Here is a 25521-nt window from a genome sequence, read left to right as displayed (position 1 = left end):
AGTTATTGGGAGGAGTGCTGCGCGCAGAGTGGAGATCGGATCCATGGTAGCAATCATGGCAGGTAAAAGGGGAAATAACTACATTTTTATTTCTGAAGCCCGAATTGTGATTTTTGAGAACGTGGTCTTAGCTGAGCTATGGTAGAGAGTGAAAATTCCCTTTGTGGGTTTATGTTATTTGTTTCAGAGGCAGAGACCCGTCAGAAGCTGCTGCGCACCGTCAAGAAGGAGGTGGGTGTTTTCATCAATTATCGTGTCGGGAAAGCAAATATTCGTGTTGTTGTGAGCTTGTATAGTTCATCTGAACACACTGAAACTTCCTGGGGGATGCTTGTTCATACTTCTGGGTCAGTGCTCTCTTTTGCTGATGGTGAGGTCCGAATGGTCATCTTTAATACATCCATCTGAGAACAGTGTTAATCTTTGGAATAATACTAATTACAGTGCCATTGACAATTTGCTTAAGGTCCTTAGTCTTTATTAAATGGTGTCAGTTTTGCCTGATTAGTTATTATTCGGATGGAGAAGGAGCACAAAGGAAATAGATTGCATTGTCAGGGGTTGTGGTGATCATGGAAAAGCAAACCATAACCCTTCTGCCAAGCCATTTGGTGGTTTTAGTTGGACACAGACTGTGTGTGTGTATGTGTTTGTGTGTGTATGTGTGTGTGTGTGTGTGTGTGTGTGTGTGTGTGTGTGTGTGTCGTGGCTGCAATTAGTTATATGGTGCTGAGTGGAAGCAAACATGGAAGCAGCTCCAGTGATTCAATAAACTGTTTCCCTGCTGTCACAGAGGACCAGAATGAAACATCACGATGATTTTAACCCTGATAAGGTTTCCTCTTCGAGCTTTTGATGCTTGCCGATGACCAAAGAGTTAATTTTGACAGGAAACATACAGGAGGTCTCTGGTTTTGGGTTTTTTCAGATCCAATGATGTAAAAAGCACAAAAAATCATGCTTCAATATGTATCTCTTACATGTTTGTGACTGTGTATAAATGTTGCAAAAAGCCTGTGATACTTCATCATGAAAGCAAACACGGATGATCCTCATGTGCAAAATTGAAGTGATCTATTATCTTTTTTTTGTTGCTTGTAACACCTGTATCAGAGTGAAATTTCAGAGCAGTTTCAAACCAGCTAAATGAACCTTTGTTTAAAAAAAAAAAACCTGCTTAGTATGACTTCATATCACATTTGCTGTGGTTGATCTGGTTGAAGAGCTCCAAGCTGTTCATGAGATCTCAAGGGCTGAAGCCCTGAATCATTTAAACAGAGTTTTAAAAACCAAGTTTAATATTCTAACAAATTTAGCCTTCTGCTTACGAAGAATTTCCCAAAGCAATGATCATTCTTTCCCGCCACAGTGTCCTGATAAGCTAGCCATAAGTTAGTCATTAGGCTAGCGTAATGGCATAATATTTTGCAGCTGAGATGGGTGTTATATTTTTTAACCATGTGTTTTAACAAAATACAGATTTGGAAAATTTCACAATATTGTTTGCATTGTTTAAGATTTTCAGATCAGATATTTTAGTCCTTGGTGAAAACTTTTAGTTTGCTGTAGAAAGTAAAACAATAACGTTAGCATGGTCAGTAGGTGCTGCTAACTCTTAAGCTAAGCCCAGCAGCAATCACAGTTACCACAGGCAAATTTTTTCGAATAAAAGGGGAGAAAAAAGACAAAGTTTTTGTACTGTTATAGATAATTGAAAAATTAGGATCAACCAGTGAATATTACCTTGTCCTATTAGTAAACTGATGTGTATGTTACTCCATTGTGTTTCCATTGTCCTTCAGGGATGTTTATTTAATGATTGAGGTTTTTTTAATTTAACTCTGTTTTCTCAATATCACCTACGGCTCTCTCTAAACATTTGCAATAAACACTGTTGTTCCTGGCAGCTCTCTAGTCTAACCTAAGCTCTCCAACTGCTGTTGCTAAAAGTAAATAGAAAAATACCAGTTTGAGTAGACTACATTTCCCATTTTCATTTGTTTATATTTATTTTTTCTCTTCTGAAACTGCCTCATAAATAACTGGATTTTACTCCGACAAAGTAAACAAAGCATACCTTTCACATGCTGGTTCTTTCAAAAGGAAGAATGACAAGGCTTTGATCTGACTCGTCTTCCTCTGGATCCTGTTTGTGGGCTTATCATGGATACCATACCCTTCCCATGATTAAAACTTCCCTCTGTGTCACACATACGTCGTCGCTGAGGTTCATTCTCAATGTCTCTTTCTCTGTTTGCTTGTTGTAAGCACCAAATGCAGACAGGTTGAGTCTGTGGATGAATGTAGTATGTCAGTGTGGGAGCCCACTTTTATCTTAGATGACTCTTTGCGAAGGTCAGCATACAATTTATGTTATTTTATTAATGTTTCTCAAAACATTTTTTTCTCTACAGTTGATTTGAAAAATGCATCCTATGTAAACTTTTGCCTTCTCATTGTGCTACCATTAACATCAGGCAATCTTTGAAAAAGCACTGAATATTTTCTTGTTCAGACAAGATGAAATTGTCAGCAATGAGAGGTTCTTTTTTTTTTTCACATAATCACAATTGCTGATATATTTATGTTCCTTTAAATGAAAAATAGTTTTGTTTTCTACTTAATCTCTATTGGTTTTTGATAAATATCAGTGTGGGTTGTACCATATGGTCTCTATGCTGTGTGTTTACGCTCTCTCCCTGTCCAGCTGGTTTTATGCCATCAGTCTGCTCAGACATACCTGGATGTGGGCCATTATCCAGTGAGCCAAGCATGTCTGTGACAACAGAATTACCTTCTGGCGCAAAATTGGTTTGAATGAGAACTCCTTTTTGCCTCAGCTTTAATGCAGAGCCCTCTATCTGTCTGTAATGCTTTGTTTTGCTCTGATCTTGCTCATCGCGGTGTCTCTTTGAATAACACGCATGCACATATACACAATTGCACACCTGTGTTTGCTAAAGGAGAGACATGAAGAAAGAACACCACCGTTTCATTTCTCCTTTTGTTCTTCAAAATGTGGACTCCCCTCCATTAGTTTCATTCTTTGTTTTAAACTTAATGGGGTTTTTCTCATTTCTGATGATGTCTTGACGGACAAAATTAATGCATGTTTGATTCATTAATTCCACAGCTCAGGGTATAACTGTCTTCATAGACGCTGATAGAGATAATTACTCTGGATCTGTTCTACTGTTTTTGACCTATAGGTGAATGTATTCGTAATGAGGTTTTGGAATGGATAAAATAGGATTACATGGATTTACTGCGAGAGGTGCATTGCTGCTACGCCACTTTTAATCAAACAGCTGATTGCGGATCAAATGCTTAATGAGCAAGACGACCTTGTATAAGGGATGGGTGGAGCTTCTGCTAAGCTAAACATTGGGTGTCATGTAAAGTTATTTCATGGTGAGAATTAAAGTTCAGATCACAATGGGGAGAAATATGTCCCCAGGATGCTCATCAAGTAGGGGTTTTCAACATCTGGGCAACTTTATCTGCGTGCATCATTGTTATGAATAACAGATTGATTCTAGGTTTTTTTTTTTTCAGTGTATGTACCTTTCATCTGTTGCTGGCTATAGAGATGATGAATAACAGTGGGCGGATATTAGTTGATGAGGCTTTGTCTCTGACTCTTATTTCTTGGCTCTGTTGTAAAACTTGATTGGAGTGCTTAGTAGGTCTTTTATCATTGTGCTTGTTGACTTCAAGTCGCTGTAGTTTGAGCAGATTCATCAGGCTTAGCTGCAATACAGATATTTGATGACCGTTTTAACACTGCCCGGATCGCTTTAACTTCAAATTTCAGTAAAAACATATTTTGGTTGGCTTATCATTCAATGCGGCTACTTTCAGTGGTCTCGCCTTGGTATGTTTTTGCCCTACTCACACAACTTGAACACGCTAAGGCGCGACCGGATGACATGTGAAGTGATCAAAGCAGACGTTATAAGTAACTGTAGTTATAGAGTTGCAATCATTTGTTTGTTTCAGAGATGAATAAATGTTTCTTTGTGCATCTCTTTGGCGTAAGTGATCCACGGTGAGAATCGTGACGTCTCCATAGAAACCTGCTGGTTGCCTGTGCTGAGACTCTTACCAGATATATTCCTCAGAGGGCTGATCAGTAGCCCAGATGAGAGACGCGAGGAAACACAAGTGAGCAAATCAATCAGCTTTCTGTGTGTCAGAAAATGTAGGTGTACTCAGGAAGAAAATAAGTCCCCAGTGTTTATATTTCTTAATACATACTTTAATAAAAGTCTCCTGAGCAGAGCTGGTGAGCATGTCATCAGACTGAGACTGTCTCTGTTAAAATGGCAGCACGAATGGTTTCTGTTGACGCTGATGAAAACCACACCACTGTTTAATGACTGCTCTCTAATTGGTAAATGTTTCTTTTAACAAATATAAATAACTTCAGGGTGCAAGGTTCTGGAAACATTTATTTCCCAAGTATTTCAAACTAAAGGATTCGCTCCTGATCCTGAATTGTCATTGCAGACAGCGCTCAGTGGGTACATATTCCTCAGCACACACATTAAACAACAGTTAAAAATCTTGGATTTTTTTTTAATGCTTTAATATCAGTATGATGAGGTTCCTTGTTATCTCAATTTCCAAAAGCATACATTCACATTTGATATGTTCTAAATATCTGTTTGCCAACCCCAGTTTTCAAGAAATGTTTATAATACAGTGATATCGGGATATCACGTTGTCAGTAATGGAAAGCCATTAAGTCCCTCACATGTGTAGTTTTGAATTTATTTTAAGCTATTAAATGGTCTCTATTTTATGCTGGCTTGTGGATATTTCATTTTAGATTTTTGAAAAGACTTAGTGCTTACTAATTCTACCTCCTTTAAACGTATAATATGAACAAAACGAGCGCTCTGAGAGGCTGCCTAATCATCTGACTCTACTTTAAAAATATGTTATAAACATTTGGCTCAGCTTAATTGCAGTTCTGAATGCTTTGTGATTTAAAAAGGTTACATTTGACAGAAATATTACTGATTTATCAAGTTACACCATTAGTCACCTAACTGTTTGAGCTTTCCCATTAGCTGATGCCCCCTCCAAATGATGTGGCACAACTTCTTTATCAGCACCCGCATCAAAGCTCATGAGCTATGGCAGCATCCCAGTTATACACTAGGTTTTCACCTGTGTTCTTGTTCAACATGCTCTTAATGTTCACATTTTTAAAGTTCCAGCGAGTAACATTTTGGGCAATCTCTTGGCAAGATCTAATATTGTTAGACATTATGCTGCTTCATTAAAACCAAACTGCCTCTCTGTGAAACAATTTGCCGACCCCAAAGGGATCATAACAATGTTTAGATTGGAAAAAGGAGTAAAACGGAGCAGAGTGAAGATCAACCGTTGGAGCTCAGAGGTTATCTTTATGAGGATTTAGTGAGCTTGCAACTGTGGGAGTGTGGGAGTGAGGACAGGTTGTCTTGCTCTCATATCACACACCTTCTCTGGGCTTTTTACAAATTCAGATTTTCCTTTATGATTCAGGTTAGATTTAGGTTTAGGCTTTGATATTAAGTTATGATGCCTATGGAGCAATAAAGAACATGTCATATCAATAAAAGTCCTCGCAAAGACAGCTATGCATATAGCCAACGTGTATGTGTGTGTTTGTGTATGGGGGTGTGTGCATAGGGGTGTTTATGTGTGTACACGGTGACCTTGGTGACTCATTTCAGCAGGAAATTACAGCTATCTGTGGAGCCGTGTCCGGAGGTTGATATTCCCCATGCAGATTGCAGAGTAGTGCCCACACAGGGGGACGTCTCCATAGTCACCGGAGGGATTGATGCACCAGTCATCTTAACTAATGGTCTGTAGCAGTTGTTGGGTCAGCTGGGAGGAGGACACATTGCCGTGACAACAAAGCCAAACTAATGAGTGCTACCTTGTGAGCTTGAATATCTGACCTCGTTCATCTTTTTGAAAATAACTTATGAAAAGCATTTCATCAGCGTCTGACGCAACAGAATCAGCTACTTTCGCTGAGAATTATTCTTTTCTCAGAATCAGGGGTCTGTGATGTATGTACTCCCCTCCTTCTACCCCCAAATGTACCACCTCCATTTCCCACTGGTCCTTGGGTTAAGAACTAGTGACTCACCCACCAGCTAAACATTAAGTCTTACTTTCTTATCATTTTTCCTTCCCTTAACTTTTAAAACTCATTGGGAGCTCTGCGCTCTCTTTTACACATTTTTTTTTCCTCACACAGACATGCGTCTGATTTATGAATTCCCTTGTTTATTCTTGTATCACTCTGACAAATCCTCGCCAACAAGCCCCTCGCAGACTGTTTGTACCACTTGTGGCATATTGATGAATGAGTCATCCCATATCTGCTGTATCTTTGACAGGTGAAGCAGATTATGGAGGAAGCTGTCACCAGGAAATTTGTTCACGAAGACAGCAGCCACATCGTGTCCTTTTGTGGTGAGTACTTAGGAATCACAAAGCTTTGGTTCATTTGGACCCTTTATTTGTTCATGTGGACCCCGCATTCTGTCCCTATAAGAGGTCCAGGTTCCAACTGAATCCTGGTTTTCGTGAGAGAAAATATTCTTTCATTCATTCATTTTCTATACCCGCTTATAGCACTCATGATTGGATTAATCATTTCAACATATTTTTAGTTATCTATGTTGCCTTTGTCAGGAATTATCTTTCACAAAAGACACCTGCTTACATCTAACGAGTCATTTCTTGGTAATACAGAGTGTAATATAAGCCATCTAGCTACGGTTTTTCCATGTTCCTAAAACCATTCCTTAACAATTTTTTGCATAGTTAATCTATTGCTCCATTGCTTCCCTGGCATGCCATGCATTGCATGTAATGGACAGGGCTCCAAATAGAATGAGCGTTCTGAAGGACCAGCAGCTACACAGCATGATACATAGCAAGCTTTGTGTGTTCTGACTCTTTTCTGTCATGGTTAGCATAATTGTTTTCAGCCGTTAGGGCTACGAGCTCTTCTGAGAGATTAGGTCACATGGCCAACCATTGATCACCAAAGAGCCTTGGTCGTTAGTTCACCAGTTGTCTTTCCTTGTATCACAGAATCCTATAATCGCTCCAACAGAATTTTTGTCATGAAGATGCTCTGATCCAGCTGTCGCTGTTTGATCCTTTTCACCTTCAAGGCAGCCCACTACTTCTTAAAGTCACTTTGAAAAGTGTAATTAGACAATCAGTGTTATTTAAGGCACCTGTCAGTGGTTTTACAGTTTTTCTCTATTGGTTTGGCTCATTTCTTGAAACAGAAATTACATTCTCAAAACTCTAAGATCATTTGGCATAACACTCTTATAGTTCAGCACAACACCATAGCTAACCTGCAAAAGCACATATCTCTCCCAAAACTGTTCACCCATGCTTCAGACCTGATTTCTTTCCCATGTAAAGAGTCAGTGCCACCCAAATTGCAAAGATCTTTCTCAGTTGCCTAGGCTCATTTCTTGAAACAGACCGGACGTTTTCAACACTCTTTAGTACTTTTTGCAAAACTAAACTGAATGGTTCAGCAAAACACCATGGTTCACCAGCAAAAGCTCATATCTCCCCCTAAACAGTTCAGCCATGTGTCAAAATGAAGTTTCTTTCTCATTCAAATAGTCAGTGCCCCCAAAATGCATTGTCCTTTTGGCATTGTGTGAGCACTACAAGTCAAAATGTTTAGATGTTTTGTCACTATGGCATAGGACTACCTAACAGAATACAATAGTGTATAAAAGTGAAGGAAAAAAGTTTCACAGTAAGAGTAGCCTCAAAGCACACACAATACACTCATACCAACCATTTTTATTCACACAAATACTGTGAAGTACGTAACTTCCATACAGTATAGTATTATAGAAGGAAAAGAAAAATATACATAGCACACATATACTGTAATATAAACACAAACAAAAAATAAGCAAAATTATGTGGCCTACAGTACTGTAAATAAATCTGCAGCTTACAGAAAACAATATAGCAACACTTTACTGGTCGCTGTCGTCCCCCTCCCGCTCACCCTCACCCTCACCCTCCCCCGTCCTCACCCTGCTGGCCGTCCAGACGTTGCTGTCTGTCTGGCCACAGAGTCTCATCAACATCGCAACGTATATTTTACTTTGCAATGCAAAGCGGGAAGAAACGCTGTGCATGCCGCAACCATCCCCTACACTGATCTCCTGTAATGTCTAAACATGACAAGATCTTTGGTCTTGAGCATGATGCTCATACACTCTCCACCTCCAAGCAGAGAAAAACTCCTCAATAGGATTAAGGAAAGGGGAATAAGGTGGGAGCAACTCCATCATCATTCTTGGATGCATAGTGAACCAAGCTCTGATGAGTGGACCACGATGGAAGTTGACATTGTCCCACACAATGTAGGTGGTAGGTGAGACTCAAGAAGACTTCGCTCATATTCAGGGACCAAATTAGTATAAAGGTGGTCCAAGAAGAAGAGGAGCTTCTGTGTGTTGTATGGGCAAAGAGTGGGGATGTGAGTGGCCACACCATTCTCAGAAATGGCAGCACACATAGTTATATTGCCCCCTCGCTGGCCTGGAACATCCACCATGGCCCGGTGGCCAATAATGTTGTGGCCACGTCTTCGCCCCTTGACCAGGTTGAAGCCGGCTTCATCTACAAACACGAGGATGTGAGGGGTCTCATTTGCTTCCAATCCCATTATTATCTGCAAAAGTTAGAGTAAAAAAATTACATGTACCCATCTGTGCTTTTTAGCTGTTTTCACACACTGTTTTTATTTACTTCTTTTACTCTGTAAAGCACACTGAACTGCTTCTAAGCAAGAAATCAATCACTCAATTACTGTCATGAATTTATCAAATGTTACATGAGATTCTATATGGTATTGATGGTATCATATTCTTGGCCCATTTTGACAATTGAACAGATTATTGTGCATGTGATGACTTATACAATGAAATCATGCTGACATATTTTGGATAGAAGAACCATTAGACCAAGAATCAACTAATCAGTTCAGAGCACCAAAATCTATTCACTTGGAAAATATGCTAAATGTAGGCAAACTGTGCAAACTGTAGGCTACTTGTACTTAATCTTTTGCAGAGATGCACTGAAACAATTGACACATGTATTAAGACAATTGCAATTTGATGAAAGCAATGAGAAATGCCATTCTGTTGTGAACAATTGCGAGGTGGTTTGGAGATTTGTCCATGTTATTTTGATAATGTAATTTCTGTTTCAAGAAATGAGCCAAACCAATAGAGAAAAACTGTAATGCAATTTTAACGTAAAACCTTACTGTGGCAAAGTGTTATGTAATCTACATTTAATATATAAAGCTTAGTAAAAATTAATAAAAAGTTCCATTTTAGCCTAACTAAAGGACTCTTCCGTCAATAAACAAGCCTTTTACATCTAACTTCATCAGCTCAGTAAGGAAAAGACTCAAATGATAAAAGGGGTTTATTTAAATTTAACAGGATCAATGTAAGTAAAAGTCTTGCATTTTAACCCAGCCCATTGAGTTGCAGAATAAAAAGGAGACTGAGACATGAGTTTTGGAAAAAATAAAGGTTTAACTATTACAAGAACGAATCAAAAATATAGTGAAACGGTTACTGAAACATGTTTGGTGGGATGAAGCAGCAGGAGTGGAGACGCCTATTCAAGCCTCACCAGGCATGCCTTATATTTACACCTTCACAGGTTTAGTTGAAACAATTAAGCTCACGCATCACCCAAACACTCTCTTAGACTGTCGCTGCAAGGCTACCTATTTTCAAGCATGTAGTTAATCCACGAACTGCACAGAATTAGATTGAAATTCTAAATGGTGGTAGTTGGGCAGGGTTGATACAAGTTTTGAGGCTTCATCATTCAAACAAAGATAACTACAATCATTTTGGACTAACAGAGAGACAAGCGTCGAGTCGGTCATCTGTTTTATTAGTTTTCATAAGAGTCTTTGTCCAATAGCTTTGCTGCATTTGTTAAAAAAAAAAAAAGAATTAATGATAATAATAACATAGCAGGAAACTGAGATTTCAGCTGCCTCATCAAAATACTGTTTGATAGAAAAATAACACATTTTTAGCTAAACTATTCACCAAATGTTATTGTTATCACAGTGATAGATCACAGTGTGATTACTGTGAGAAACACCCTGCCCACATACATATCATTTTTACACTGTCTCAGACCAGAGCTGGAACCAGGACCCAGATATATCTGTGGCTTTCACTGTGAATAAGATAAAACCACTTGCACAAAATGTCATGTTTTATTAGGTGAATGCCTTATGTGCAAGACTTTTTAAGTCATATGATGAATTGAATTTTAAAGGCATTCAAATCTGAGATAGCATTTTAATCGTGTAAACAAGTGACGAGCAACAAAACCTCCTCTTGACATAAACTCTGTTTAACATGTGGAGAAATAATGCAAATAAATGAGGACTTGTCATGGTACTGCTGTGTAAATGTGTGCAGAGAGACGCACCAAAGGAAATATGGAGAAACTGTCAGGTCTCTATAGGCCTGTCTGCTCTTTGTTGCTGTTGAAATGCAATTGCACAATTGGATTGCACGAAATTGATGTGTCAGTGGGCGAATTCGCTAAGTTTTGTTTAGAAGATTGACAAAGACACGGTAGAGTCTGTTTAAGTCAAAGCCATGGTTTCCCCAGCTGGCATACAAAGTTACGAAAAATGATAGTGTGTTAAGAAGACGAAAGTAAGTCAAAGGTAACATGCTGCCATCAAGATTATGTTGAGTACATAATCACAAACAATTATATGTTTTCTGGGTAATTGCATAAGATCCCCACATAATGATGTCCAGATTTAGCCTGTTTGGATGCCACTCTGTGTAAATGATTTGCAACACTACATGAAAACCTATTAAACCAGCGTAAGTTAATTATGTTTAACATCCTTCCCATCCAATAATCAGCTTACCCCAAATCTATTTTGGGGGTTTTATTTCCCTCTTTGAGGGAGATGAAAGTAATTTACTGATGTTGAGCCCAGTTTGGCTGAAAGTCCCCTTTTACTCAATTGAATGTTGTGTGGCTTTTGTTGCGCTCTCTGTGTGTCCATTAGTGCTTTCATGTTGGCATGTCAACATATTTCTCAGGCTGTGGTGTTGACGTTATCTGTTGGATCAAGGCATATATTTCTAGTACTGCTATGACACATCCCAGTGGACACATAGCAGTTTAGGATGACCCTTTCATGTTTTTGTTTTGTTGTCAGCCAGCTTCCTCCTTCTCTTGACTTCCCCTGTGATCCTTATATTGGCTCTTGCTCTGCATTATTTCAGTGGTGGTCTGTTCAGAAATGAGAGTGAAGGCTGAGAGAGGAGTTCAGTTACTCCACTAGGGAGCCATTAACCACCATCATCAAGGCTGCTTCGATGAGCTGCCTGGGTTGAGTCTGAACGAAATGTAGAAACTGCGCGGTGTCAAAGCAACACTGATTACTGAGTACAAAGGTAATAACAAACCAGTTTACTGGTAAAACCTTTTATTTTTCACAAGTACATCCAGGATGTACTTCCCTCTAACCCCTTTGTGTTAAAACACTCACTTCTTACAGTATAACGATAATAACAGGTCAAAACATTGCTCTTAATTGGCTTTAATTTCAATTTCATTTAACTTTAATCACATCATATGAAGGTTGCCATTAGAAATATATCCAGAAGCTGAAAAGTCACCTTCACTCCTTGCTGAGAGAGCAAATTGGAAATTTGAAGATCTGTGACTGACATTACAGTTTTGAGTGTCAAAGGACTTATTACATATCCCCTATGGGATCAACATTCAGGCCAAGTTGTATGTTGTGTTTGTGCTTGTAAGACATTTTTATGAGTTTAACTTAACCTAAATAAATCTTAACAATCATAAGTTGGTTAGTATTCAACTAGAACTGAGCTCGGAGAACAAATTTTCCACCAAGGCCAATGCCATATTTTGCAGTTTTAAAGGAGACGCAACTGACACAATTTCCTGAAGTCTTGATTAAATTCAGTTTCATTCAGTAATCTATGAATCCCTGAAACGAAAATCAATTTCAGCAGCATAAATTAATGTCATGGATATGTTGTTGTTGCAGATAAATAGCTAGACTGAATAAGATGAAAGTCAGTGGACAAACCTTTGTAAAGTGTAGGTGCAACAGAGAGTGCAGTGTGGTTAAAATCTTCTGAGGTAACCGTGAATGGGTTAATTGGTGATGTCACACACGTCATCAGCAGGTAACACAAATGAACTGTCTCTGTCTACAGTCTTTGTCTGCCAGTATAGCCTTAAAGCCGAGTAGAGAGGTGATTCTGCAGCCATCAGTGAAATAAATAATAGTGCTTTCCCAGTATTCCCACCGTGTCTTCGTCAGAGCTCCCAGCTCGTCGATTTTATCAGCCAGTGATATCACATTTCTCTTGATGATCAAGGGAAGAAATGTTTTAAGCTTCCTCACCCCTCCTCTTCATTTTGTTGCTGCTCTGCATCCTAGACATCTCCTCTTTAACTCATCTGGATTTGGGGTCTTCTTCTAGGTACTACTTGGGCTTTGGAAAACTTCATTAGCTCACAAGCAAACAACCTTTGCATGGTTAGTTATCATAACAGATGTTAAAAAGTACCACAATTGCAGGCAAGAATCATTCCACCAGCACAGCATCCAAACAAGTGTAGAAACGTGCCCCAAAAGTTCAATTTGCACAGAAAACAGCTCATTAGAAAATCTCAAGAAGATGCAAAGAAAGACACAATGGCCCTCATTTATCAAACTTGTGTAAGACGAAAAACGTGCGTAGGTCGGGTGTACGTTCTTTTCTGCGCAAAGGTTGGCATTTATCAAATCCATCGTGAGCGCAGGAAAGATGAAATCGCCACGACAGGTCTGAGGCCGTGTACGCACTTTTCCATTTTGACTTGCGGTGACTGCAACACAGCAGCGTCACTAGTGCGTGCTCAGGAGTCGCAACAAATCCCTTGGTTAAAATTACAGACTTATCACTTTAAAGAAGGCCCATATTTTATTTGACTTCAACATAAATATAAACATAAACGCAAATTAAATAAATTAAACAAGTACAACTCCGTAATTGGAAGAGTGATGGCTCATTATTTAACCGTGCACCCTCACACCGAACAGGAGAGGCGCTTTAACACTGCGCATTCGCGCACGCGTGCCACTGTGGAGAGGTGTATAGGGCTCCTAAAGCTGGATCTGTCTCTCGGCTGCGGGGGAACCCTATCCGCCCGAAAAGGTGTGCAATATTATTATTGCATGCGGGGATCTCCATAACATTGCCCAAAAAAATGGAGTGCCATTTCCAGATGTACATCCAGAGGACCCCGTACCCAGAGATCCCTTCCACCAGCCTGCACAGCCAAGAGCGCTCAGGAGGAGAGAGGAACGTATTCAGCGATTCTGACTTTTGGTAAGCATTCTGTTATTCAAGGAAAAAAGAAAGGAGAACAACGATTTCTTTCAGCATTTATTCTGTGACTTCAGTGTTTCATTTATGTCTTTCAATGTACTGTCGATAGATTGCATGGTGTGTGTTAAAGCCATCATCCACTTCACGATCTCTGTTTGTCTTTCTAGGACCTCTGTGGTTAACACGGCTGGCCGGTTTGACGCTGCAGACCGGGGGGCAGAGGCAGGCAGACGCTTCGGATGTTGACGGGCCGCGTATTCGTTGCGCGGGTCAGGTTATCCGGATGCCACTTCGGATTCATCTGTGAATGAAAAATATTAGTTTGATTAGGAACCTCATTTGTGTTGAAAATTAAAGCAACTGTTTTATTTAAACGTCTTGGGTGTGCAGTCATTCTTACCATTCTCCAGCTCTAGCATGGGCGCATCAGTGTCAAGTTTCCCTGGCACGCCTGATGAGGACGTAGCTCCGATCACGCCAGCCACCCTCTCCTCCAAGGCACTCAAATCCAAACCTGGATTTCCGCCCCCCCGTTTGTGACATGCTGCGTCGGAGAGCTGCGACCTTCTTTTTTGGCCAATTTCATATCGGACCACTTCTTCCTGATCTTACTGGAGAAAAAGTAAAACATCGCTCAATTTTAGATTTAATTTAATCTGGAGTTTATCACATTTTATTGACCATCACAGTAGGGGAAAATACATACCTCGTCCGGTCTGCGATTTACAACGCCAACGCTGTTGACAGCTGGGACGGCTGTCAACAGCGTTGGCAGCGTTTCTTTGCCGCCTTTCGTCTATCCATGTCGCAAATTCTAGAGGTGCGGCCTCTCAGCCCCCTTTTGTAGAAGGCGTGGTTAGGATCATTACGATGGATTTCAGCCGCTGGATTTATCAACAGCCGCTCGGTCTTACGATGGGATTGGTGTGGTACGCATGTTCTGTAAATCTCACTTGAGCCTCTGCGTACGACGAGTTCTCCGCTCATATCTACGATGCTTTCTACGACGGCTTGATAAATGAGGGCCAATATGTCCAGAGCTACTGCGGCGGGGTGTCACTCCGGAAGGTTTTCAGTGAAATGTCTGCGATGTGCTTTGGTCAAAATAACACAGACACGGCAGCAACTAATTTTTCATCCATTGATTTACACCTCTCTGCAAGCGAATCATTTTCAGGTGTGAAATGACCCACTGAGCTCAACTCCGCCCCTCTTTTCCTCAGGGTCTGCCTCTTTTGAGATCTGTTGTCGGAGCACATTATTACAGTATGAGAGAACATACAATAAATAGCCTGAGAGCTTATACAACACACTAAACTAATAGAAAAACACTTGAGTGACAGTTTTATTTTCATACTGACATTATTTCCCTTGTCTGCTGCTGGACCTGGTAGGCTAACGATCCCTCCTTAAGAGAAAGTTTCAGCTTTCTCCACGAGTCTCTATGAACTCAAGACTTCACTGTTGCTCCATTACTCTGTGTGTTTTCCTAGAAGCTAACATAAAAACTGTTGCTTTTATGATCAATATTTCATCAACGTTTGTTTTTGTAGCGGTTTTTGCCATCGCTGATGGTGCATTCAGTCACAAATGGGGAAATCTAAATTTCTTATTTTAACTGGTAAAAAATAGGTAATTTCTTTGTTCAGTTATGGGAACTATTTAGATAATAATGACATTTGATGTTCACAGCAAAGTAAAAAGCTAAATTAAAAGAGTTTCAGCCTCCCGCTTCTGAGGACTGAGACAGAGATACAGTGGGAAGAGGCTGGATGAGCTTGTAGAGTGACCTAAGCTCCCCCTGCAAACCTGAGTTTTTGAGTTGGGACTGATTTCAGACACCCAAATATAAGCTGTCAAGCACAGAATAAAGTGATTTTTCAAACATTTGTGTCCTTTAAACAAAGTGCAATGGCTCTGCAAAATCAAATGTAAACTGGAATGGATTTCTTTTTTTGTTTGCGCTTCATGGAATTTTGCCTGGGAGCTTTTGTGCAATCCTGCAAATAGACTCTCTGATGAACAGATATATAAAGCTCAAAATTGCTCCGCCTTTGCTCTCGACTTGGTTAAGGAACTATTGAGAATACAGCAATGACTCATCATCATAACTGCAGGGTGCAGAGGAGAGGGTGTGATGCTCAGAGCTAGTTTTGTTCTGTTACGGAGGACGCAGCGTGGATGAAAGGCCATGGGTGATGGGCTAAGATGGTTTAAGTGACAGATTCCGGAGACTCTTACTTTCCTTTTCCCTCAATATCCCTCAATGTCCTGATTTCTTTTAGTGTCACCCACATTAGTTAATTTTCAGTTTTCATTGCAGTTCTTAATTGAACAAGACAGTGCAAAAAATGATTTAATACTGGGAAAATTTCCCCATCGGATCACTTCAGCAAACATTTGATGTTGAACACATGACTGTTAAGTCCTCTGATTGACTGGCGGCTTGTCCAGTATGTACTCAGCCTCTTGTCCTTCGACAGCAGGGACATGCTCCAGGCCCCCTGGGACCCTGAATGGGATAAAGCAGGTGTACAGAAAATGGATGCATATATGACCGTGTGGCACGAGGCCTGCACAGCAGTCACCACAGGGGCTGCCACACACGCTCTCTACCATCCCCACCTCACCTACACTTAGCCACCTCCTTCACTAATCGTCATTTATGTAATCGGGAGAAACACCTGTATCATGGTCTTTTATGACACACACTGTGTTTATAGATTCTTAGATATTGTGTTTGTGAGCTGTCAGCTTGTCAGCTTTAGATAAAAAATATAATCGAAGGACATTTTGTAATTCATTCGTTTGGCTGTCAAGTGATCCTCTCCGGACTATCTATAAGATCTTGTGTTGGTGTCTTCGTGGCTATTGTGAGTGAGGTGTTGGCCAGCTGCATGATGGTGACAGCACACTGTTATGCTCTCAGTTGCCCCAGATGGAGGATAATTAGACACTTTCTGTCATTAGCTGTTTCCACCAGGTGGGACTCGATAGATCAATTATTCTGTGCACACAATGCACATGTTCAGTGTAACAATTTTGACTGACACTTGTGATTTATTGTTATAATTGTGTAATTTAAGTTCAATTTAGGAAATACGTTGAGTTTCCTGTCAATTAGAAAAATGTAAAGACGTGTTTTGTTTTTGTTCAGTTTTTTTAATTTTGTAGCACGTCCACTGATGCTCTTGGTCATTTTCTTTTCACTGCAGTGTCAGAGACTGTGACAGAGAACTTTCTGAATTGAATTGTAGGTTAAACAGGCGGTAGCTTTGAAAGGGGGCGAGGTTTATGACTTTCATTCTTTGCATTTTGCCATCTGAGACCACATATAGGAGATGTTCTCAGAGCATAAAGCGTGTACTTTATGTCGAGACCTTTTACTGTGCCGCTCTGTTCTGACATTTACCTTCTTGCTCTTTTATGATATGAAACGAGGAGCTTAAACATGCAGGAGGGGAGGAGGAAGGAAATAAATGATAAATGATTTGTTTTTTTTAGAAAGAGCAACAGATTGGAGGGAAAAAATAAGTTGTGTTTGTTGGAGCGACGGCAGTGGAGGGGGAGAGATCGTGATACTCAAGAGTCATAGCTGCCCCTCCCTGCTGCTCATCTCTCTCGGAGCTGGATCGCACCATCAACAGGGGTTGCCATGACAACCCCTGCCTTCACCCTGACCCTATGTGAACGGAGCCACAGGATTAGACCTGACAGAAGATTCAAATGTCAACACAGCTCCAGGCACTGCCACATAGCCCTAAGAGGAAGGCAGGGTGTCTGGTCTTTGCCACAGTCAAGTAATGTGTGTCAACATGTCATCGACTCGTGTGTCCAGTACTGCTTACTGCTTATATGATTAAGCGAATATTCGAATCGATGGAAAAGGATAGAAACTTCAGTAAAATGCAGTTCTCAATAGAGAAAGCAACAACCGGAAATTTCCTGTGGACATGTTCAAATGGCTTGATTTAGCCGAAAGAGCTGTAGCTGTTTCTCATTAAAACATGTTCTGCACAACAGTCTCAACATGTGCAGAGATGTGCTCAGCTAAAATGAGGACGTGATGAAATACCCGACTCATCTTTCATGTTATGCATTGTTATGTGTTGAGAGCGTGTCGCTTATCTTGGTGGAACATCTGAAACTTAGCTGAAATGAATGTATAACATGCTATATGTAAGAAAATATTTGACGACAAATCTGCATTATTGGTTCATATTAGTTGCCTGTGTCACAATTACGTGATACCTCAGATTAGCAGTTGGCATCCTAAAGCTCATTGTTTTGGTTGTACTGCCATAGCAGCATATGTTGTGTAAGAATTTGGTAGTATTCCCCAGCAGGTGGCGAAGACCAAAACGAAGCTAATTGGAGGGTGAATACTAAGTAACTAATTTTTCCAACCTCATATTTGTGTCCGCACAGCTGCAGTGGAGGCATGTGTTCTGCATGGGCTAAAACGGCGAGCAGCTGGCTTTCTGCGTAGCAACAAGATAGCAGCACTCTTCATGAAAGTGGGAAAAAGCTTCCCCCCAGCTGAGGAGATGTGCAGAAAGGCCCAGGAGCTTGAGCAGATCATCGAGACAAAGTGAGATGCATACATCCCAGCCTGTTCTCTCACATCGTAGCAGACTTCAAAGCTCTCATCAAAGCCTGGTTGATTGTCCCAACAATGGAAATAAATTGCTTTCTGTGTGAAGGGCTGTTTTGCCTTTTCATGGAAAAAGCTTGTAAATAATTCATGTGAATAGGCTTTTTGGAAACATGAATCATTATTGCTGTTAGCTTGTTGCAGATGCTGTCTGAGGAATTTTTAATAGATAAAGTACCAGTACCTTTTCTTTTTTTGTTGTTTCTTTCTTTCTGCAGGCGAAGTCAAAGCTTGCAAAGTCAGGACAGCCTTCGTAAAATGCCGCGACTCCCCAGCCTCAACCCCCAGGGAGTGAAGAGCCTGTGGATCCGGACCGCTCTGTTTGATAAAGTGCTGGACAAGATTGTCCACTACTTGGTGGAGAACAGTAGGTGTGTTGAGAGGACAAATGATGCTCTGTTAAACTGTGTTACAAGGTGTCTGTACTACTTCAAAATCTCCCTTTTCATAATTGTCTTCCAGTAAATACTACGAAAAAGAAGCTTTTCTAATGGACCCTGTAGATGGACCTATACTTGCGTCATTGCTAGGTAATAATATGTGACACTGTAAGCAGTTGTGTGATTACCTTTAATCTAATATCATTTCCTACATTGTGGTTTTCATGAAAATATAACACCATCATTTGGAAGCATGTAGAGAAGAACAAGGGCATTATGGTATCCTATTTTTCCTTATAGAATTGAAAACGACCTTTTCATCTTAGTGGAATGTGTACTGAAAGTGAGTTCCCTGCTTATAGCAGGCGTGGTTGTGTTTTTTTACTTTTACTCTTGACAAGAACAATAGAATGACTGAACGAAATGCAGCAGACAAGCAGTGGAAGTCCAATGCAACGAGAAGGACATGGCTTTTTACCCATTTCACACTGAGGAACGAGACAGTTTTTTCCACAGTACCAAAGTTGGTTACATGCTAACATTCCGACATCCCACCAGTCCGCCTCAAATTGTCGGAATGGCATTTTTTTATCAAACGTCCCGTCATTCCGACACTTTTTTCCTGCTATGGTCGGAATGACGGTATGTTTTATTTTTTTTAAACATCCCGCCTTTCTGACAATTCCTTTAATAGCCTGTTTTTATGGCGGTGGGAAAGATCCATGCGTAATGATTGAGAGCATGGACAAAAGACATCTTTTCTGTGGATTTTGCCAACCAAAATGTCATGTAGAGATTGTTTTTACATGTAAGGGGAGCTGAACATACAGCTTTCATCCACAAACCAACGTGGGAGAGCCCCAAGACGCATGTGCCAGACGTACAGAGGCATGCATAAAACACCAATTTTGACCATTTCATGTTGTTTAGTTAGTTTTTAGTTAACTCTCGTTTCTTTTGGACTTTTGTGCATATTTTGCGCATATTATTATGAAGCCGTTTTTGGTCCATGTTTTGTATGCCGTTTATTCCTGGATTCAATTTTCTAAAGTTGCAACAAGTGGCATCGGGTCTGCTTCCCGTTCAAGACATCTCCTCCTTCGGATGCCGAGACTTTGGGTTTTTAATTACGCTTTTAAAGACTGTATCACATGTGTACACATGTCTTAAAACATGTAGAATGCATGAACAGAAAGAACGGACTCAGCTGTTGAGTAACGCACATTTCCTTTTTTATGGAAAGCCTTGTCGGAATGGTGGGACGTTTGCATGTCGGAATAGCGGTATGTCAGACTGGTTGGATGTCAGAATGGTGGGATGTCAGACTGGTTTGATGTCGGAATGGTGGGATGTCAGACTGGTTTGATGTCGGAATGGTGGGATGTCAGACTGGTTGGATGTCGGAATGGTGGGATGTTGGAATGGCGGATGCCAAAGTCAGAGGCCCTGCTGATGAGCACTGCTGCCTACCTCAGCAAGCACCTCCGTCAAATGGATTGCGAACTACATTTCTTTACAATTCTTTGTATTTTCTCTTGAAACATTGGGTAGATTATCTGAGGCCTTTTATTGGACATCTCGAAAAAAAATTGACCTTTATTTTAAAAAATGCCCTAAGAAAAATGATGTTTAAGATAATCTGAAGCTGATTGCATTGGCTCTGTCTTAACTGTGCTGCTGCCCTGTGACAGTCGGACCTTGTGCTTTGGAGTACACAAAGATGAAGACGGCTGATCATTTCTGGACAGACCCGTCTGCTGATGAGTTGGTGCAAAGACATCGTATCCATAGTGGTCACTGCAGACAGGATTCTCCCACCAAGAGGCCTGCACTATGTGTGAGTGTGAAATCTGGCCATGAAGAGTGAGCCTCAATTTTTCATTTTTTTATTCTATCCCTTGTGTATGCTTTTACTCTGATAGATTAGCTTGCATGCACTGGCAGACATTCACATCTGAGATGCATTAAGTAAAGCACACTGCGTCCCAGGAGAGAGAACAGAGTGTATCTTAGACCTTCTCTTTAGTTCAGTCGTCAGCTAGACAGGTCAACTTGGCCTGTCTTACACACAACAATGCTCTTTACGGTTGTGTGGACATGGGCTCCGTGTGCGTGTGTATTCCCAGCAAAACGAGACTGCCCTTTGGCATCAGGAACTCGTGTGGCTGCATTGGTGCACATGAATGAACGAGCAAGTGTTATTCATCAGTTTTTATCAGGTGGGATGTTGTTTGTGTCTGTGCCATGCAGATCCAGAAGCGACACTCCAGCAGCAGCATGGATGAACGGCCCTCCCCCTCACCATCGGCCCGTGACTATGTGGAGTCACTGCATCAAAACAACAGGGCGACGCTGCTGTTCGGCAAGAACAACGTGCTTGTGCAGCCGGTAACTGTCTGAGTCCTCGTCAGGACGACCCAAGGAATACTTCATAACATGTTAATCTGGATGCAGCATCTTAATGTTCAATTAATGTTCTTAATGTTCATCTCTGAACAGCTGTCACATATTCCAGTCATATTTCCTCTCAAACTGACTAGCCTATACGCTTAAAAGTATATCCTCACTTCTTTCTTTCAATAAAAACCGTCCTGGTGGCTGTCCAGAGGGATGACATGGAGGCCATCCCAGGTTACCTCTCTCTGCACCAGACTGCTGACCTCATGACGCTGAAGTGGACACCCAATCAACTTATGAATGGCTCTGTTGGAGACTTGGACTATGAACACAGGTGAAAAAATGACCCACACGCAACTGGGTTGCTATGATTATGGTGACTGTGCCTAAAAAGCCTACATCTGATGATGTAAATCATCGCTCTCATCCCAAGATAAACTAACATGTAAAGTGGCTCCACAAAGTCACGCAAGCACTGCTTTGTTTCTTTTCTTGTTCACTGAGCCGTTTGAGTAACACCCGAGTGTTACTGAATAATGCAGCGTGTTTGTCTGTTGCTCAGGGGCTCAGTGCACTGAATAAATGCTGCTGATCTGATGAGGCTTATTTTCACCACACCAGTGCCCAACAGATGGTTTATTGACTGAGACCCTGTCAGACATCTCTCAAACTAGCAAACCATGTCATGTTCTAGTGTCTGCGCATGGTTTCTCTCACCACAGAAATCGATTTTAGGCAACTGTGCCTTCGTGTTATTGTGCCCGCTGTCAAGTGCTCTCTTATTAGGCAAAAAATGTATTTCTCTAGAAATCTTTACTTTAAAATTCCAACTGGATTTTTCTATTTATTTCTTTTCAACGTTTAGCTTAAGGCCTAATTTCCAAACACTAGACTGGGGTTTGCAGCTTTAAGAACTACTTATTTCATTTGTTGTTTTTCAGCGTATACTGGGACTATGCTATGACAATCCCTTTGGAGGAGATAGTTTACTTGCACTGTCATCAACAAGGTAAAAAGCCTTTACTTCATACCACAATGTTGACTCATTATTTAACTCATTATTTTAACAGTTGCTGTCCTGTTTTGAAATTAAGTGCAATTAGACCCAGTAAAATGGAATAATGAACAATAAGATAAAGAAATCCCCACCCATACATCTATCTCCTCCAGTGGACAGTGGGGGAACAGTGGTGCTGGTCAGTCAGGATGGGATCCAGCGACCTCCACTTCGCTTCCCCAGAGGAGGCCATTTGCTCCAGTTCCTTTCCTGCCTGGAGAACGGCCTGCTTCCTCATGGCCAACTAGACCCTCCACTCTGGTCCCAGAGGGGAAAGGTCGGCACTTTTTTTTAGTCACAGTGCAAACATATAGCATGCATTCTACCAGAAAATGTCATCTGAATGGTAAGTCAGCTTTTTTTAATTAAGAAATTTGGACTTTGAAATCAATCCATTTGCCTCATTGACGTATTATGCAGTGACAGAGATGGAAGTGTGGCCTGTGTTTCTCTTAGTGCCACCACACAATAGGTGTCTTATTAAATGAATACATGTTTTTGTGAGATCATGAGCAGCTTTTTACCTGCAACTAGTGAAAGCTGAAAACTGGCCATACATATTCAGACATGATCAATAGGCTTACTCACACAAACATCTCAACATGAGGGTGATATAACTGGGCTTTTTTTTTTTTTGTCTGCAGGGGAAGGTGTTTCCTAAACTCAGGAAGAGGGTACCACTGGGATCTGGATCCACAGACTCAGTCTCAGACAAAGAGGAGGACGAAGCCGCAGACTATGTCTTCCGCATCATCTTTCCAAACAGCCAGTCAGAGTTTGGTGGGTTTCCTTCCTGAGAAGCAATTTTACATGAGCAGTGGCCAGCAAGCCTCTCCAGAATGTTGCATTTTGATGAAAATGTTCCTCCAAAACAGGGACCCTGGTTGTACCCAAGAGGTCCTGCCATGAAGAATTCCCCTCACTCACTGGAAGCAGCTGTAACACTGTCACACCTTGGCTTCTCTGTCCATCTGTCAGCTTGCCTTGCTTGAATTCCTTAAATCTAATATCCTCCTGGCCTGACTTGTGCCTTTGGCAAAGTTTATCGATGTGCTTCATTATTAAATCCACATTGTCTAACAGCTTTCTTACTGCATCATGATGAAGTAACTTTTTGAATGCCTTTTTACAGCTGATGGGTTGATTGATCAAATATGGCTGCTAAATTGAAAAGGGCTCTTTCTCCATTGATCTCTTTTCTAATAATGTAATAACAATGAAGGCTCCTTGCTATTTTTCAATTGTTCAGCTGCTTTTGTCTTTGCTCTAACGGGAATAAAGCAAACAATTGCTTTAAGCAGGTCACGACTGATCAAAACTCTGCTTGTGCAAAAGTTGTTTACAGCTCTGCAAATGTAGGAATTCTTGAAAGCCCGGGCAGAATACCACTTTAAAGTGATAATGAGGGTGGGTGTTTTTGCGTGCAGTGACTCCTCCAGATCTGATGGATCAGGGAGCCTTGATGTGGCACCCCACTCTCAGGAAGTCGTCGTGTTCTTCCTGCTCTCAGGGCAACTTCTCTAATGGGGCGACACACAAGGGGTGCAACCATGAGAGGTGAGAAACAAACCAATCAAAGATTTGATGAACCTCTGAAGGCAGCAAAGATACTCTCTAACCTGATATCCTCAATAATGCTGAGGAAACTGGCGATGAAAAAATGATACCTCGTAACCATCTGAGGACAATTATGTGACATTTAACTCACCAGAATGAGGATGTGTTCGGTGAAGAAGGTGATAATCATGGTAGAAAAAAAAGCTGCCAGGCTCATTTTCTCTGTATGACAGCACAATGGTTTATCATCTGATTAAAGGTCAGCCTTAACCCTATAGTAAGCCTTACATCAGATAAAGTGTATAAATCACATGCATGAGACGATTGGTTTAGTGGCAGTTTAGTGATGGCTTTCTTGCGAAAGAGAGCTCGATACCTTTGTAAAGCCGCAGTGTTTCCACAACACACGTAAAATAATATGTGCTACATCTTTCTGCAGGACTCCTTTGAAGCTGCTGTGCGACAACATGAAATATCAGATCATCTCCAGGGCATTTTATGGCTGTATGTAATTGCTTTTTGATTATCTTTTCACGGTCACAATTAAAACGTGTGACATGCAGTATTATAATGATCACTTGCCATAGCAGCGGGATTAGATAATTAACTGTATCGTCAATCAGGGCTGGCGTACTGCCGTCACCTGTCCACTGTGCGTACGCACCTCTCTGCTCTCGTCAATCACACCATCGTGGCGCCTGACGTGCCCTGTGACGCCTACCGAGGGCTCACCGCTGACGTGTGGCAGAGATTCCTCCAGGACTGCACAGTAAGCATCACTGGTGTCAACACAGTTCACAGTAACTGCTGGCAGAACGCTGTCCACACTCTCACACACATGCACCTCACTTTGTCAGTCTCCTGTCTCAACCGCATTCATCCGCTGCTAATCATGCAGCTCACAAATAGTTGGTCCCACAACAGTGTGCATGAAGCGTGGCTAACGGCTAATGCGAATCTGACATGACGACCACATCTGCAGTTCATTTGGATATTAATAATGTTTATGTGGGGTTGATTAGAGTTTGATGGAGTATGAGAAATTGTTTATTTCCAAAGATTTAAATGTTTTTTTTGCCTTTACAAATGATAGAAATGCAGGCTTTGATCATTACTGAAAGAGCCACTTCACCATTGGCAGACTTATCAATGCATGGGAGGAATTGTCATTCTTAAACAAGGAGTCAAAATACAAAGACTGATCAAAAGGAAGCTATACACTGATAATGAAATTCTGAGGCAGTGACAATACTGACATTAAAGCTAACAAGTGGCTTCATTAAAGCCACTTTCACACACAAACACTGGAGATGTTCAGGAGAACGTGTGGACAACTTTATCGGCTCGTTTTCCTCAGTTACTGTTGGGAGGCACATCACAGTGGGAGGCTGTTTGTTGGAGATGTGAGTGGTGGGGGTGCAGGGGAACAGGTGTCTACAGCGCCGTGGAGGCTGCATGTCATGCAGGAATCACGCTGTGGAAATCACTTTGTTTTCTTTACGACACGTTGACAGTAGTAGATGAGGCTCTCTCCTGTGTTGATATGAGTACTGCACATATCCACAATAGCAGGGAGCGACAGGAAATCAGCATACTGGTCAACAAACTTACCAGCACACACGAACACTCACTTACGCAATGGAAGCCAATGCTGCAAAATATTTGCTGACACTTTCGTACACTGGCTCATCCGCTGATGTTTCAGAGATTGTACTTGGGAGCTAGGAAAAAAATCCTCACAAGAAGCCTGGAGCGAATACTCTAACATTTGTATTCTCACATGCCAAACATCTCTAGAACATTTTGGACTCCAGTGTGGGTTTGTAAAAAGAGCTTTCACTACCTTTAAATTGCCAGAGAAACAAAAAAAAATCTATGCTTTATGAAAAAATAACTGATTAGCTTTTCCACCCTTTATCACCCTCTCTTTGAATTAGTAGAAATTCTGTCATACAATTTGATCAAAAAGCCTTATTATAACGGTTCACAGCAACA

At 41.0% G+C, this 25521-nt stretch overlaps 1 protein-coding gene across 2 annotated transcripts in view; it reads left to right on the top strand.

Moving 5' to 3' along the window:
- Window positions 1-25521, top strand: part of sgsm1a (small G protein signaling modulator 1a) — a 34273-nt gene continuing 8752 nt past the window's right edge. The window contains exons 1-16 of one of the 2 annotated variants that reach the window (XM_075468004.1): window positions 1-62; window positions 188-231; window positions 6405-6480; window positions 17910-18072; window positions 18354-18506; window positions 18598-18665; window positions 20207-20352; window positions 20766-20903; window positions 21122-21246; window positions 21854-21921; window positions 22083-22246; window positions 22614-22749; window positions 22845-22907; window positions 23397-23526; window positions 23966-24030; window positions 24150-24295. In XM_075468004.1, coding sequence (XP_075324119.1) covers window positions 44-62; window positions 188-231; window positions 6405-6480; window positions 17910-18072; window positions 18354-18506; window positions 18598-18665; window positions 20207-20352; window positions 20766-20903; window positions 21122-21246; window positions 21854-21921; window positions 22083-22246; window positions 22614-22749; window positions 22845-22907; window positions 23397-23526; window positions 23966-24030; window positions 24150-24295 — 1704 coding nt within the window. In that variant the 5' untranslated portion in view covers window positions 1-43. The remainder of the gene's footprint in view (window positions 63-187; window positions 232-6404; window positions 6481-17909; window positions 18073-18353; window positions 18507-18597; window positions 18666-20206; window positions 20353-20765; window positions 20904-21121; window positions 21247-21853; window positions 21922-22082; window positions 22247-22613; window positions 22750-22844; window positions 22908-23396; window positions 23527-23965; window positions 24031-24149; window positions 24296-25521) is intronic. The other variant, XM_075468005.1, reaches the window with a different exon arrangement.

The sequence above is a fragment of the Odontesthes bonariensis genome, chromosome 6, assembly GCF_027942865.1.
Source record: "Odontesthes bonariensis isolate fOdoBon6 chromosome 6, fOdoBon6.hap1, whole genome shotgun sequence".
NCBI lineage: Eukaryota > Metazoa > Chordata > Actinopteri > Atheriniformes > Atherinopsidae > Odontesthes > Odontesthes bonariensis.
The sequence above is the reverse complement of the archived record's forward strand: the minus strand, read 5'-3'. Positions and strand labels throughout refer to the sequence as shown.